Source organism: Rhinatrema bivittatum, chromosome 7, assembly GCF_901001135.1.
Source record: "Rhinatrema bivittatum chromosome 7, aRhiBiv1.1, whole genome shotgun sequence".
Classification (NCBI taxonomy): Eukaryota; Metazoa; Chordata; class Amphibia; order Gymnophiona; family Rhinatrematidae; genus Rhinatrema; species Rhinatrema bivittatum.
Genome location: NC_042621.1, coordinates 46,233,057 through 46,250,325, shown reverse-complemented (window position 1 = coordinate 46,250,325; position 17,269 = coordinate 46,233,057). Strand labels below are relative to the sequence as shown.

Sequence of the window (17,269 nt, the reverse complement as noted above, 5' to 3'; positions counted from 1 at the left end):
CACGGATGGACATGAATTCTACTGCTGCTTGGGGGTAACCTGCACAATACCATGATCAAGTGAATTGTTACAGTTGTGGTCAGATGTCCCCTCAAATGCAAACTGTCCAGGGCCTGGAAAATAGAGGAATTGCATAAGTCTCATAGAAGCTGCAGTAAGTCCTCTTCCTCAAGCGCAGCCTTGTCTGCTTCACCGGAAATAGAGTTGAGCACCAGTTCCTCTAAAATATCTTCCCCATCAGTAGAATAGCTTGGATCCACAGGGTCGAGTAAACAAAGCTGCCATGCGGCGAAGAAAAGGAGGCATTACTCTGTGGACCCACCAGAGCATCAGGTGCCAAAGAAGCATGCAGGCTTAAGTGCACCATCACTGTCGACACATATGTTTTCTATGCATCTAGCCTTGGAACATCAATGTCTTTGCCCATTAAACCATTGGAAGCATCCATGCATAGTACTGCAAATCTTCCTAAGTATTATGTGCTGTTCATGGCAGGCTCTTCACTGGAGCAGAAGAGGGTATGATCCCCCTTCCACCACTGATTACTAGAGTACTCTCACCAATGAAATTGCTGTCACAAGGTCTGTGTCTAGAAACACCAGATCCTATTTGCTCTTTGGTGTCTCTTATTTCCTTTCGGCTTTCAGAGCAAATTCTTCAAAGCCCAGAAAATGTGCAACATTCCATTCTAGTATTAGAAGAAGATGTTCCACCACCTACATCAGGTTAGAGGGCACGTTAACCATTTCACCAAGTCATGGAGTTAGTGAAAGATTTCTTTACCTCAGTGGCTAAAGATGAGGGTACCATTCAACTTTTCCTTTCCAAGATGTCATCTTTACTTCCATGAGATACAGTCCCAGAGTTCCCAATACATATAGAATTTCCATCAAAGCCCACAGCATTTGCATGCGGCGGACTCTAGCCATTAAGAGGAATACGTACCAGAACTTCTCTCTTCAAGGCAGCTGAGGATGTCTGTTCAGTCACCAGCTTCATCAGTGGGACCTGAATTAGTGTTCCCTCACCTCTAGGCTCTGAAGAGGGATCGACGAGAATTCCCTCTGACTCACTTCTAAAACACTCTTCTCACCCAGAAGACTTTTCCAACTCCAGGTTTCTGGATATATTAGGAAAAGCTCTTGGAGTGAATGTACATAAGAGCAAAGACCCATGCAGATGTTTTGGGCCTCTTCCAGGTTCTGGAAACTCCAGTGGATCCAGCAGCAATCTCAGGTCATCACATCCTGCAAGATTTGCAGATGAAAATGTGGAAAATTAATTTCCTGTGCTTGAGTAGCAAAGAAACTTGACCTCAAGTACAGAGTAGAAAAATCCCCAGGCTTCAGAATAGTACAATTACCCCCATTAATCAGTGTTGGTAGAATCAGCTCTTAAAAGAGTGAAGAAAACAATAATATATTCAAATATGCCACCAGGGAAAGATCCCAGGCTACTGGACCATTGTGGCAAAAAGGTATTTCAAAGCTTCATGCTTAAATCATGTATCACTATTCATAAATTCTACATGGTTCAGTACTTTCACGACTGTATGTAATGTTGGGCCGACCACTGATCCCACAACGCAGCCAGCTGGCACTTACTTTGACACCTGCAGCTGGCCCCAATGATCCCTGTGGCATAGATGCCGCCATTCAGCTCCTCCCCTTTAGGCATGTGTTGACCTAAGACGACCCCATGGTGGGAACCAAAGCTACGTTGCCTCCGAATGACATCAGTAATGGGACCCCTGCCTTGCCGTGCAGTGCGTGTTGCTCTGTGTTCCTCCTTGCCTTGTTCCCTGTTCCTTGCCGTGTCTCCTGCCTTGTCTCCAGCTGTGTCCTACCCTGCTCCAGCCTTCCTTTCCTTGCCATGCCCTGCTCTAGTCCTGCTCCTACCGCGTCCCATCCCCCGTGTCCTGCCTTGGCCTGGTTCTGCTGCTATCTTGTCTGTCTGTCTCTGCCTTCCGATTTTGACTATGCTTCTTGACCTCTGCCTGGACCTTGCACTTCTTGAATCTCTGCCTGTCCTTGCTGCTGCCTGGACCTTGACACTGTTTGATCTGTACCTGCCTTGACTTCGGCCTGGACTCCATCACCATCTGTTTGCTGCCTGCCCTGGTCCTGGCCTGCCACCAGACTCTACCTGACCATTCTTAATGGGATACTCTCCTAAGCCTTGCCAGCTCCTGGAACCCAAGGGTTCAATCTGCAGGGAATGGGGCTGGTACAGGTGAAGTCTAGACTTCTGTTCAGAGCATGCCCACCAGATGTCAGCATGGGCCTAGTGGATTTGCCTACCAGGCTGATCAACCATGCCACAGCCAAGGGCTCACACTCTGTTTCTCTGTATACAAAAATTGAACCCATTTCTTCCAGCAAATGATGCAGAATTGCATACCTTCAGCCATTATTGGATTTTTGAAGAGTATATATGCCACCTTCTTTGATTTGTCTACAAGGCATTCATTGCCATTTCATGCTCCTCGTTGAACTTCATTGCAGTTTGCTGCATGGCCTGGTTGAGAGCCAGTACCCTTCGTAATGATTTCCATGAAAGGTCGGCAGACGTGCTCTGCCTCGGTGATAACCTCTTTGGAGATAAGTGTAGAGAAACAGTGGCTAAGATTAAGGAACAATACGTGAAGGTGCAGTCCCTCTCCACAGGACTGGAGGGGCATCCATTCTATGCTTTTAAAGATCTTATTTCCAGAGATGTCCCTTCTAGCAATTCCAGTGCTACTGAATGCAGTCCCTACACAACAACAACTTCTGACTCAAACTCAACAGTGTGAATGCTGTCTACCTAAAGCAGCACAACAGGTACAGGCCAAGCATGGGCCAGGTTTTTGACCACCCTTCCAACCCTGCAACTATTCTCTCCAGTAAGGTGGGAGGGGAAGAAACCTAGAAGAATGGTGCAAGATCACCAAAGATTTCTGGATTGTCAAGATTGTGAAGTTTTGATACTGCTTGTGTTTGTCCCGGATTGCTGCACTCCTTCACTGTTCAACCTTCAATCCAGATCCATCTTGCTTGATACAGCTCTGCCTAGAACTGGAGTCGCTCCTCAGACAACTGGTTTCTCCCCATCTAAATGGCCAGAGGTTTTATTCCCTCTATGTTCTCATGCCCAAGAAATTTGGGGGACTGAGAACAATCCTGGATTTAAGAAGCCTGAACAAGTATGTACTCTGGGAGAAATTCAGAATAAATTCCCTCCACTCAATCCTCCCCTTCATCCAGAAAAGGGAGTGGATGTTATCTCTAAATCAAATAGATGCTTATTCTCACAACGTCATCCACCTCTCCCATTGGCAGTTGTTATGTTTGGCGGCTTGCAAACCACCGCACTCACCTCTAAATGCCACTCAGCCTCCACACGCCAGGAAACCACCGGAGCCCCCCTCTCATGCCGCTATGTCTACAGCCTCAGTGACTGTCCTCAGCATATTGGGAATGCCACGGCTCTAACTTCCATGACCGCCATGCCACCAAGGCTCTAGTTTCTCACAGGCATGCACATAATATGCACTCGGTGGGAATTCAGGATCAGAGCACTTGATGATATCCCCTCGGACCTATATAAGACTCAGTCTTAACAACACTTTTCTGCCTCAGCAATGGGTCTTCTACACAGCCTATGTAGTGTGTGTTGCTTCTTCATTCCTGTGTTTCGGGCCTTGCCTCGTCTCTCTCTAGCCCAGTCTTGCCTCATCCCCTGTCTCTCCTCAGACTGACTTCTGGATCTGACCCTTGCCTGGACACTGACCATTCTTGTTTGCTGCCTGCCTCTGACCCTTGCCTGGACACTGACCATTCTTGTTTGCCGCCTGTCTCTGACCCTTGCCTAGACACTGACCATTTTTGTTTGCCACCCGCCTCTGACCCTAGCCTGGCCCTGGATCGATGCCTACGTCACTGCCACAGAAACTCTTGCCTAAGTCCTGCTGATCCTCAGTACAAGGCTCAACCCAAAGGGAAAGGGGTTGGTATAGGTGACGCTTTTAATCAGTCTCTTTGCTATGTCACTCCACCAGCTGTCTGTGAGGGCTGAGCCAATCTCACCACAGCAGCAAGGGTCCACAGATCTTAATGCAGTACTTACATTTTATAATAGATTGTTCTCATTATCAATGCAAAATGCTCTCCTTTGGTGTCTCAGCTGCACCAAGAGTCTTCACCAAATGCCTAGCTGTAGTAGTAACATATCTACACCATCAGGGCATCCAGGTCTTCCCTTATCTGGACAACCAATTTATGACAGCGAATTACCAAGAATGAGTTCTAACCACCCTCGAATTGATATATCTCTTGCTGTTGCTGGGCTTCCTTATGAATTTTGAGAAATCAACTTTGATTCCATCCCAGTGGATATGGATAGATTTTTCTGCAGGACAGTGTTTTCCTTCCTTCAGATTAAGCTCAAGCTCTCGCATTGACTTATAGACTGTTGAACACAGATCAATCAACTGCTAGAAAAGTGCTGGTTGGTCTTGATCAGTGGTGACAGCACTCAATGTAGTATCGCTGACCCACCTGCTCATATATATCTCACCTACACTGGGGCCTTTGTTTCCAATGGGACCAGCTTACTCAACCCCTAACAGTAGATATTTCAGCACAAATTGAGGTAATAGTTGGACCCCCTTCATTTTACAGGAAGGAGCACCACTGCAACAAGCTCCTCAAGAAGTAATCATAGTAATGGAAGCCTCCACAAAAGGTTGGGGAGCCCCCAACACCCCTTTTGAGTTCAAGGGGCATGGTCATTCCTGGCGAAACTATTTCAAATCAGTTTCCTTGAGTTGAGAGCAATAAGGGTATGCTCTGACATGTTTCACACAGCTCCTTCAAGGAAAACATTGTCATTCAAATAGACAATCATCACCATCTTCTGTGTGAACAAACAAGGAGGCATGAGATCTTGAATTCTGTGCCAAGAAGCAATAAAAAAAAAATATGGGAATGTGTATGCAGACATCAAGCTGTACTGCAAGCGACCTAGCTTCCCAGAATCTCCAACACATTGGCAGATCACCTCTGCAGAATCTTTCATCCACACGAATGGACCCTTCAGCAATCCACAGCCAACAGACTATTCTATCTCTGTGTTTTCCAGTAATCAACCTGTTTGCGTAAGAACAAAACAGAATATTAGAAAAGATTAAGCATAGTCATGGCCAAACATACATTGTCCAACTGTCTAGCAAATTTCATCACGCATTACTATAGGCTAGCAGGACTTCAAATTACAGACACTATCAGGGCTTATCAAATTAAAGCCATGGCTGCATCAGTGGCTCATCTGTTAGTCATCCCTTTTGAAGACATCTGTAAAGTTATAATGTGGTCATCAGTAAACACCTTTATGTCACATTACTGCCTGGACAATCACTTAAAAAGTGACAGTAAATTTGGACAAGCAGTTTTGTGTAGCCTGTTCACCAAGTAGTCTATTATCCACAGTGTGGTCCAGGTTGCTTAACCAGTAAACGATCCACTGCAACCCACAACTTGGGACTTCCCACGAGTTATGGCTAATTCAGCCTTGCTTATTGACGGGAAAAAACAAGTTTGCATACATACCATAAACAGTGTTTTCCATAGAGAGCAAGAAATACTAGTCATGCTAAATACCCATCCATCTCCCTGGAGAGTCTGCTACCTAGCTAGATTTAGCTCTGAAATCTACTGAGGGGGGCTCATGAGGCAATGCCAGGTGGAAATTCCACACATGCTCAGAACAAAAGCTGTACTAGCTATATGAGAGAGATCTGTTCAGTGCTGCTGGATAACATCACCCACATATTATGGCTAATTCATCCTGCTATCTATGGAAAACACTATTTATGGAAAGCAAACTTGCTTCATTTGTGATGGGTATATTGGTGATCTGCATTTTTACTTGCTTATATGTCCTTGGGGTGCTAGGGACCGTAATGGAGGCTGGTCACTCTGTTTCTTGCACAATGCGTGTCAGGTGTGTGAGTGGTAATAAGGCCTTCAAGAATAATAGGCACCATGTAAAAATAGAATATTTGATTTCTGAGTGTCAGTCCAACTCATATCTTCTTGGTATCCATGCTGTTTCCTCTTCTCAGCAGTTTCTGCTGTTTCTTTTAATGCTGCAGAGTAGAGTAACTGATGCCAAAGCGCAGGAGCTGCTGAGAAGGGGGCAGATTTGCTAAAAGAAACGAAGGCAGTTTTTATTTCTTTCATTTCTAAATTTGCCACTCTGACAAGGCTTTATTTCCTTCCTCTCCCAACCTCTCTGGGCGATCCCCACCTTTTTTATTTACTTTATCTGGTGTATATTCCACCTTTCAGGAACTTCAGATTACATTCGGGTACTGTAGGTATTTCCGTATCCCCAGAGGGCTCACAATCTAAGGGGCTGGTTTACTAAGGCTTTTCTCCCATTCTGTGTCTATGGGGAAAAATGCTTAGTAAATGACGCCCTAAGTTTGCACCTGAGGCAATGGAGGGTGACATGACTTGACCAGTCACAAATACCTTCCTTTTCGCTCCCTCCCAACCCTTGGTATCACACCGTCCCTCCCATTTGCTTCACACCCCTGGTATCATTACTTCCCTTCCCTCCATCATCCACACTTCCTTGGTATCATCACCATCTTCCTTTCTCCTTCAGGATTGCCCCAGCTGACAAAAGGAGTTGGATGAGCAGCACTCCTCCTCTGCCAGCTTTCCTCTGAAGTGGGAACCGTACAGGGCCCTGTAATCTCATGAGACCAGCTGGCCCCGCACGCAATTCCATCTTCAGAAGGAAGCTGGCACAGAAGGAGGCAACAGCTGCTCACTGACTCCTACTGACCAGACGGAGTAGTGTAGGGGATAGGAGAGAGAGAGATCAAGACTTTGCTGCTGACTGCTGTGGCTGTGACTGCCCCCCTGCCTTCTCTCCACAGGCAGCAAATACTTCACAGCACACTGGTTAGGAATCGCTGTTGTTATTACTATTACTAACTGCTGTTCTTTATTATTTGTAAACTGCTACTAGACATATGCAATGCTGCATTAGAAGTCCAGAAGGACCATTTGAGGAGACCATTAAAAGTCAGTCTGCTTTCCTCTTACCTGTATTGCTTGCCACCCCCATGCAGAGAGATTGTTAACGTTTCTGCTCTGTGCACGGTGTGGGAGGCCATCTTAAATGTAAGAACAGGGAGAAATGGGAATTCTGAATTTTAGCAGGAAATTGTCTGTATATGTGAATACAGAATCAGATCCCAGACACAGCTATGGGACTGCTGGTGGCATGATACTGGCTCTGATTGCACTGTACACCAGTCCGCCCTGCCTTACATGTTCCCCCTTGCCACAGTGCCTCTGTAACTCTCTGCCATACCTGTGTGAACCTGTTCATGTATTGATTTGGTTTTAGATCTTCCTGGAAAACCTGGAACATGAAGACTCCTTTGTTTATCTCTCCGCTGTTCAAGGTAAAGATATTTGTCTTTGTCGGATCACAGCATGCTTCGCTTGGTTTTGCTGCTGTAGAGTTTCTGGTCCTCTTCTGTGCCTGGAATTCTTTGCTCAGATTACTCGGGTTCTCGATTGGGCCTTCCCAGAGGCTGCTGGGTCCGGTCTAGGGAGCCAGGTCTCTTCCAGCCTTGGCGTGCTGTGGCTAAACTCCGGCTCAGGTGTCAGAGGAAAGAATAGCTGTTCTGTTACAATAGCAGCCCCACCCCTTTGCTCTTCTCCTCCCCTTGTTTTAGTGTCCTCTGAGAAGTGTGCTATGTAAACCCATTGTATCATTAAAGAAAGACGCATTGATCTACGCCAGGTCACTTTCCATGGCCAACCCGTCTTACCCTTTTCTTGGCTAGTTTTCTGCAGGTATCATCGCCCTGTCAAAGAGGCCATTGTAATCCAAAAGGTTAAAAAAACAGCAAGTTTCCGGCGTTGAGTTTTTCCTAGCAAGGTGAATCTTTTCTGTCCTCCATAGATTTGTTTTGCTTTCTCTAGTGATTGTTGAGGTTAGAGCAACTGTCTAAAGGTTTCAAAATGTCAAAGAAATTATGGAGCTGCCATGTGTACAGTTCAGGAGGTTTACGACTGGGGAAGGGGGGACCTGTCTTTTCTTCATCTCCTGTGATGGGTCTTTACATAAGAAGCCTCTGTTTTTTTTAGCCTGTCTCCTATCTGTTCACCAGAGAAAAAGAAACCAAGAAATCTCCATCCCTGGACCTCTGAGGCCAGAAGGGGTGGATACCATTTGTTTTTGTGTGCCATGGACAGAGCAATTGCATGTCAGTAAAACTGAGGAATACATTTTGGACTATTGCTGTATACAAAACATTAGTACTCATGGCCTGAGCTTTACCTTTGAGCCCTATCCTAAATAACTGGAGCTAAAGCAAATGGATCTTCTGGAAGGATTTTCTTCTTTTTCATTGCTAGAGCTGTTTGGACTAGAAACTTCAGATTGTCAGGGATTCGTGAATTATAAAGTGTCCTAAACCAATGAACAGATCCTGTGTGTATCTACGGCATATATCTCTGTATCTGTAAAGCAGCCTGCAGATACACACGCAATTAATTCCTCTCCAGGCATAAGTAGTGGGCAGCAGAGTGGATTAATTCTGAGACTTCATTTAATGGAAACGACTGAATAAAAAATGGCCCTGACCTTTTATAGCCACATGAGCTTGTAATAACTAGGTCACGCCAATTCCGAGCCAGTCAAGGGTTGCAGTCTTGTGTCTCCAGTGCACATCTCAATCTGATTATAGACTGGAGTCAGACTTCAGGCTCCACCAGCATTATATCCCCTTGCTACTTCACAGCCTGTATAGTATCAGAACACCAGCTCAGGAAATGCTAATTCCATTTTTATTTCTGTTAAGAAATCTTGTTTTCCCATGCTGTGGTCTACTGCTGGTGTGTGTTCTGGGAAAGAATTTTTAAAGATCCCCGAAGGTTATAATAAAGGTTCAGGGAAGATCCCTTAAAATAGTGTGAAAGGGAAAGGGAGGCTCTCCTATAACTGACCACAGACATCTTTCATCTTTTCTGCAGTGAGAAAGCCCATGTTCATTTCCTCTCAAACCTTTTACTTCATTTCCTCAAAACTGAATGAAGAAGGTCTGCTTTTGATGAATTGTGCAGACAATAGGACATGTTTTCAGATGGCAGGTAACCCAAAAAAAGTGGATTGTTAGTTTTAATTGATGTATCATCCAAACACATACATGGCTTCTTCAGTGTGGTTTTGCTGCTGATCAAATTGCTACTAGTATGCAATGATATATTAATGAGAACTTGTCTTTTTTTGGTTGGCATTTTACTTTTCTTTTTTGTTTTTATAAGTCACCTTTTATAAAGTTGTAATTTTTATTGAGCTGTAAAGTCTCAACATCTACAAAGTTCGTATTCAGCCGCTGTGGCTCAGGGTAGTTAGCCGGATAAACTTATCCGGCTAACTTAGCCCATATATTCAGTGGCACAGCTGCACTGCTGAATATATCCAGCTGTCTTAAAAGTTAGCTGGATAAGTTTATCTGCTAAATTTAGGACAGCTTTGTGGACTGACCAGAGTTAACTGGATAAATATCTGGTTAACTTAACTTCTCTGTTACATCCCCGGAACGCCCCTAAATTATCCTGCTAAATTCTAACTGGCTAACTTATTATCTGGCTAGAAATTTAGTCAGAAATTCAGAGTTATCTACCTTAATGTTTTTGAATATGGACCTTCCCGTCTTTAATTTTATGTATTTAATTTGTGTAAACCGCTTTGTTTGGTCATTTGATCTGAAAGCAGTATAGAAACATTTTTTTTAAATAATCACATATTAACTTGCATAAAAAATCATTTCTTTAGAAAAGGCACTTATCTCCCATAAACTTGAACAATGATTACTGTATTCGCTATGCGCCAACTTCTGCTTCTGTAAAGTTACAAAAGGCCTGACATCAATGTTTCAGCTACAGCCTGGATCAGGGGACTTGAAACTTCATGAACTCTCCCCATGACGCCGAAGCTGAGAAACAGGTCCTGCCTTTAAACAGCTGGGTATTTCCAAGTTTCATAGTAATATGATAATCAGCCACCAATCTTCTCATACCAAAACTCCTCAGAACTCACTAGTCAATCAAAACTTGAAGCATCATCCCTCTTCATATGTGGTCTGATGAAATCATTCATGAATATCAAATGTACCTACACAGATTTCTGCATTTAATCCCACAGGGGCCACAGTGTTTAAAAAAAAAATTCACCTCTCTTTGAGTCGTATTAGGCATTGGTCACTGTCTCTCCCATGGATAGAAGCTTTATATGATCTAAAATAGAATATTGTAGATCAAAACAAGAATGACCCATCTTAAAATCATGCTGCACCATGGGTGCTTCTCTGCAACAATTGCAAAAACAACTCTGATGCTTGATCATTTGTTTTACCTTCACAGAGCAGAGCACATGAACACATCACCACATTTATGACGCAACAATTGCTCTGAAATTTAAAATGAATAGGAACCTGTCCAGGAAACCAGAGGATCTGACTGCTCGTAGTTTGAAGACTCACAGACCACCATTCATATGGTACAAAGCCCATCTCTTGGGTTTGTGTATCCAGTGTTGATTCTAAAGGCATAAATATTGAACGCGCCAAATGATCATACAAATTCCTTCCTCTTCGAAAAGCAAAGATTGGCTATTCTGGCAAGTCTGTTCAATGTAAAGCGCCATGCCGTGCGTTTGTTTTTGCGTTACAATGTGAACCGATATGATATCCTGGATGAATGTCGGTATATAAAAATTTTAAATAAATAAATAAATAAGTCAAAAATCTGATGATGGTACAAAACCAGCCAACATTGTAAAATAAGTTGGTGCACATTTTATACCTGAGCAGAAAATGGTAAAATATATATCATCCGATTCTCTGTAGTCTCTTCCTGGAATGAGCAAGGTGTCTTTCTCACACAAAACAAAGCACGCTTATATGTATGACTCTGACCAACCTCTGGAAAACAAGAGGGCCATCTTCAGTGCCTGCAGATTAAATTACTTTATACTTTATACAGGAGGCCCTCTGACCTCCGACAGGAAACCTGCCTTCTGACCTTTAAAAAGAAACTCAAAACATGGTTGTTCGGCCGAGCCTTTCCGTGCGCCTAGACCATATTTACATCACTGAACTTTAATACTGTTTCGTTACGCTTCACATAACCACTCATTAACTCACATAGATGTCATAATTTTCAGAAGTAACCTTAGAGATTGGCTATATTAGCCACCCTCACTCTCTGTATAAAGTATCCTATCGTTTTTATACTTTTGTTTTCCCCTTTTCTTTTCCTAATCCCCAGTTGCTCGCCCTTGTTAAAATGTAACTTTTGACTCTGCCAATATCTGCCTCATATTAATATGTTTCTTGGCTATGTTATTTTAAAACTTTTGTTCGATGTAAACCGAGTTGATTTGATCTGTATCAAGAAACTCTGTATAGAAAAGCCTTAAATAAATAAATAAATAAATACTTGAACGTAGCCTTCTCAAAAGTAAAAACTGACTCACCTTTAAATTGACTTTTAAATGATCTGGATGATTACTTGTAAAATATGCAAAGTATTTTGTTCCTGTTAGTATCCAGATCAGTCCAGACTCCTGGGTTTTGCCTTCTGCCAGCAGATTGAGACAGAGAAAATTTTACTGACACTGTACATAAACCAGTATGCCACCTGCAGTCCCTCAGTATTTCTCTGTCTCCAGGAGATGGTAGATGGTGTAAAATCTGCAGTCTGGAGAGAGAAAAAAAGATTTAAAAGTCCAGATTTCTGGATCCTCCCAGGTGGTTGTGAGGTCCTGGTGGGTCCATCCCCCCTGGTTTGTGGCGAACAAGCAGTGGTTTAGTGACCCTGCTGGCAGCTCAGTCTGGAAGACCGTGGGATGGACATCTGGTGGTCCAAATCCCTCATCCCCCACAAGACAGCAGTGGAACCTGCTGGCAATTCTACACTGAAAGCCCAGTGGAGCAGAGAACTATCCTGGACTGGGTTGCTAAAGTTTGGCAAAAGGAGTGGAGATGGATATAGCCAGTGGTCTGGCTCTTTTCTGATCTGCCTTGTGGCCTGTGCTCCTGGAACCGGAACCTCTGTACCAAAGGAAAGTATTGGCTTCTATGAATCTTTATTTGTTCTCAGAGAGTAAAAAACAAGACAACAAGAAACTAGTTAGAGGAATCTATGCAGCTTCGGAGTTCTGGGTGGGGGGGGGGGGGGGGAGCTAACATAGCAGCTTGGTTAGCTCAGCGATGGGGGTTTTTTTAGCAGCTTCTCTATCTGTGGAGAAGACCGGGTGTTCTCCTGTGTGCCAGTGAGGTGCTGGTGGTGTCGTGGGTGTGGTGAGGAACAGCGTAAAAACAGCATGGCATTCGGGAGTCTGCGTCAAGCATTGCCACTCCAGTAGGAGAAGCATCGGGGCTGTCCATGGCTGGCTGATGGGACAGGTGCTGGCTAGGTGACATGGACAGGGCCACAGGGACCACGCCGAGAGAGAGAATTGAAAAGCAGCAGCAGCCGCAGGGACTACACTGAGAGAGAGAATTAGAGCAGTAGTGGCTAGCAGTGCCTCCCTTCCGTGCAGTGCGGTTAAGGTGGCCATCTTAGATGCAGCTCCCGCATTGGCAGAGAATGTGAGAGAGGGCCTGGCTTTTCTGTGTTCGTTCAACACCATGGGTAGATTCCAGTAAAGAAAGGGTCACCACAGAGGGATCTGATACTGGGAGAATTTTTTTCCCTCGGAGTTTGCTAGTATTGCACAGCACCTTCTCTGGCATGAGGGATGCCGCTGGTAGGCGGACCCAAGCTCACAGTTCTCTAATGCGGGATAAATCCAAGATTTTCCCTAAATGGCAGAGGCGTTGTAGGGCGTCGATGATTCAGAGGCCGACGGGAGTCCAATGGGGATGACCTCAGGGAGACTTAGCTCTTCTGGAAGGTGGAACTCCTTCCTATAATCCCCCAGTAAGCTGGTGCTAGGGCAGTTGATTCACATGGAGAGTCCCCATGGCCTGGCTAGAACGTGTCCTTTCCACCGGCCAGTTGAGAAGGTCGTTTGAGGATAAAAGGTTGGCGAGGCCATAGCTAAGCTTTATCTGCAACCAAGGATGCTCTAGAGCTGCTCTCCTAAGGAAGATGCATCAGTTTCAGCAGTGACTATAAAGACCATTCCAGTGGCGGGGTCAGCGGCGCTGAAGAATACCCAAGACCAGTTGTGGAAATCCATCTTCCGAAGATGTTTGAGGTTTCAATGTGGAGCTTTCAAGCTGCAGTTGGCAGCAGATTTGTGCTGGGCATCTGCTTGTGCGGGAGTCGATAGCTCCAAGGTTAACAGACCGCACCCTCCATGGATATGCAGCAGTCAGAGAAAGTGCAGGCTAGAGTGCTGCACACTGCGGATACTTTGGAGACAAGGAACAGGAGGTTCGCTGTTTTTTACAGAAGTCTCTTTGGCTCCAAGTTGTAATTTGGTGGTCTTCCCTTCATAAGCAGCCCTTGGTTTGGTGAACACAGTGGAAGCGCTTGGATGGTCCAAGAGGACTGATTAAAACTTCCATATTGGCAGATAAAGGATCCTTCTCTCTAAGGCAGGCGTCTGCTGTGCTTTCCGGATTCCTGTGGCAGCTTGGAGTAAGAATGCTCAGGGCAGCATGACTGGGCACTTGGCCCGCTTTTCTGAGGTGGGGACCTGGATAGCAGCGGACCAGTGGGTCCTCATTTTCATCAGAAGTGGCTATGTCATAGAATTTTCTCGGGAGGTCCATAGGGCCTACATAAGCTGTCCGTGCACTGTCCCTCCAAACTAGAGGTGGTTCACTCAACAACCTGGAGGAGCTGGGCAGGAAACGGTATTCCATCTAATCGAGGCCTGAAGGCAAAAGACGTTTTGTCTGAGGAGGTGCAGGTGGCTCTGTGAGTGCCACATTCCAGATATTCTCTCTGCTTAGTGGTTGCAGCCATCCGCAAAGGGGAGAGTTTCTGGCTATTCTGGTTCTCCCAGAAGCATATATACTTATTCTATTCAGGAAGGTGCATCAGGGATTCTTTCACTTCATGTGGTTCTGAGAGTGTGTTCAGTTTCTCACACTCCTGTTTGAGTTAGGCCGGCACCACAGACATTCACCAAGGTGATGGGGATCCTGGCTGCCATACAGTGAAAGGAAGGCCCTTTAGTGCATCCTTATATGGACGCTTGGCTAATTCAGGCAATGTCAAAGGTACTAGGTCAGCAGGCTGTTCTCTTGTCATGCAGGGATTATGGACCGTGGGTTGTGGGGAAAATCTGGCATGAGCAACTAGGGTCCAGCCCAGTTGCTGGTGTGCCTAGCAGACCACTTTAGCACCAGGCTAGCCAAAGTGTTTCTCAGAAATCAGAGGACCTCTTTCGGCAGTTGGTTCAGAAAGTAGTGATGCGGTTAATGTCTCTGGGCTGGGTGGTGCAGTGAGTGAAGAGCCATTTTGTTTCCTCTCACACTGGAATTTCTGGGAGTTCGGTTCTACATGGAAAGGAGCGTGTTTCTCACGGAATTGAGGTTGCTGAAGTGGCAAGAACAAGTTAAAAAAACTGCTAAACTTTTTGATATCCAAGATCTGGGACTACTTATAGGTCCTAAGTTCAATGGCATCGACATTGGAGCTAGTGCATTGGGTGTTCGCACTTATGCGGCCTCTTCAGAGGGCTCTTCTGTCTCGCTGGAATCCATTATCAAAAGAATTCCATCTCCACTTTCTCTCAAGGGAGAAAGGTAGTGACAGTCTTGGCTTATTTTGGCCAATCTGAAGCATCTTATGGAATTGGAAGTTCTGGATTGGGCGATACTCACCACCAATGCCAGCTTTTCCGGTTGGGGAGCAGCGTGTCAGAATCAGTCAATGCAGGGCCAGTGGTCAAAGCAGCAGGCTTTGTGGTCTATCAATCATATAGAGACGAGAGTGGTGTGTGATGCTTTGCTTGCCTTTCTGCCTCTGTTATGCTGCCGTCCTGTGGGGTTCCTATCGGACAATGCAAGGCAGTGGCCTATCTCAACAGGCAGGGAGTAACCAAGAATCGAGTAGTGGCTCAAGAGGCCCAGGAGTTGATTCTTTGGGCAGAACAGCAATTGGAGAAGATAGTGGCATCTCACATTGCAGAGGTAGACAATGTTCAGGCAGTTTTTCACAGTCAAAGAAAATTAGACCTCAGGGAGCTATCAGAGGCAGTGATCTGTGTAATCCACAGAACATGGGGATATCATCATATGAACCAGGCAGAACAAGACCAGGCAGAAGCCAGGGCATCTCGTTTTTACAGCTGTCGGAGAGGTCATGGGGCAGAAGGCATCGATGTTCTAGTTCTGCCATGGCCTTGAGACATTCTTCTGTATAGAGAACTATGTAGGCAGCATGATTTGGTGGCTATGGAGTGGCTGCGTCATCCATGGTTCATGGATCTAGTCAGCATGGCCATAGACAGATTGCTGGGGTCACCCATCTGTTGAATCTTCTTCACCAGGGCTCAATATTTTCGGATCAGGTGGCTCACTTCTGTTTTGCGCCATGGCTTTTGAGAGGAGACAGCTGCAGCGGAAGGGATATTCAGAGGCAATTACCACTTTATTGTGAGCCAGGCGACCTTCCACATCCTTGGTATATGTGAAAATTTGGGGGGTCTTCAAGGCCTGCTGTGCAGTCAGTGCACTGAGTACAGCCTTCTTTGGCTATGGTGTTGCATATTTTGGCCTTTTTTAAAAGCCTGAATAATTGCATCAATAGGCCCTGGCAGCATCCAGATCTGCAATATTCCATTTTATATCATTTATAAAGCCTTCTAACCATGGGGGAGAACATGGATCAATGCCTAATACAACTCAAAACAGAGGTTTTGAAATTTTTTTAATTCTGTGGCCCCTGCGTGGTTAAATGCAGAGATTGAGTGGGCAGTTTTCCCCCAAGATGTGTAAGCACATTTGATATTCATGAATGATTTCATTAGACCACAGCGGAAAAGGGATGATGCTTCAGGTTTTGATTGGCTAGTGAGTTTTGGTATGGGCAGATTGCTGGCTGATTATCATGTTCATGTGAAACCTGGAGATAACCCAGCTGTGTAAAAGCAGGACTGTTTCTCAGTATCGGGGTTGTGGTGAGCCCTGGTCATGAAAAGGTGGAAATCCCCAGATGCAGGATGTAGCTGAAACATTGTCTAGACTTTATAAAAGCAGAAGTTGTTGCATGGCAAATACAGTAGTCATTGTTCAAGTTTAAGTGAGGTAAGTGCTTTATTTTTTTTAAGGAAATATTTTTTCACACAATTTAACACATGATTAAAGACATGGGTATTGGGACTTTGCAACTCGGTAAAAATTACAACTTTTATAAAGGTGATTTGTTTATATAAGTAAAGAAGAAAAGTTAAAATAAAAATCATTGGCATATGAGTGCATCACAGCAGTTATGTGATCAGCAGCAAAACCATATTTGATGCCAAGGTTAGATTTGATTGATGACTCTATTGGATGATACAACATTTAAAAAGTGTTTATGATCCATTTTTTTTAGCTTAATTGTATATTGTGATGTAGTGACATTCCCTATATCTGTTGTGGTTTGGGTAGCAAACACATGTTTCTTTTCTTGGCAACTGAAGTTAGTTATTTTTTGTTTGTTAGCTTCTTTTGAGCTATGATAGGGACCGGAAGTGTGACAGTGATGACGCATTGATAGCAGAGAGTACTTGTGCAGATATTTATTTATTAAATTGATAAGCTGACTACTATAATACATCTCTAGGCGGTGTACAGTATAAAATCATAACCAATCCCATCCCCCATAATATCAACACAAATCTAATACATAAAAATGCAAGACTGGAGGGTGGCCAATGTAACCCCAATATTTAACAAAGGCACCAGGGGTGATCCGGGTAACTATAGACCAGTGAGCCTGACTTCAGTGCCGGGAAAAATAGTGGAAACTATTCTCAAGATCAAAATCGTAGGGCATATAGAAAGACATGGTTTAATAGAACACAGTCAACATGGATTTACCCAAGGGAAGTCTTGCCTAACAAATCTGCTTCATTTTTTTGAAGGGGTTAATAAACATGTGGATAAAGGTAGATGTAGTGTATTTGGATTTTCAGAAGGCATTTGACAAAGTCCCTCATGAGAGGATTCTACGAAAACTAAAAAGTCATGGGATAGGAGGCGATGTCCTTTCGTGGATTACAAACTGGTTAAAAGACAGGAAACAGAGAGTAG

The 17,269-nt window shown here is 44.5% G+C and overlaps 1 protein-coding gene across 1 annotated transcript in view; it reads left to right on the top strand.

The window, feature by feature from the left end:
- Positions 1 to 17,269, top strand: part of TANGO6 (transport and golgi organization 6 homolog) — a 308,257-nt gene that overhangs the window by 156,678 nt on the left and 134,310 nt on the right. The window contains 2 exon segments of the mRNA XM_029610664.1: positions 496 to 518; positions 7,405 to 7,462. Of these exon segments, the coding sequence (XP_029466524.1) occupies positions 496 to 518; positions 7,405 to 7,462 (81 nt within the window).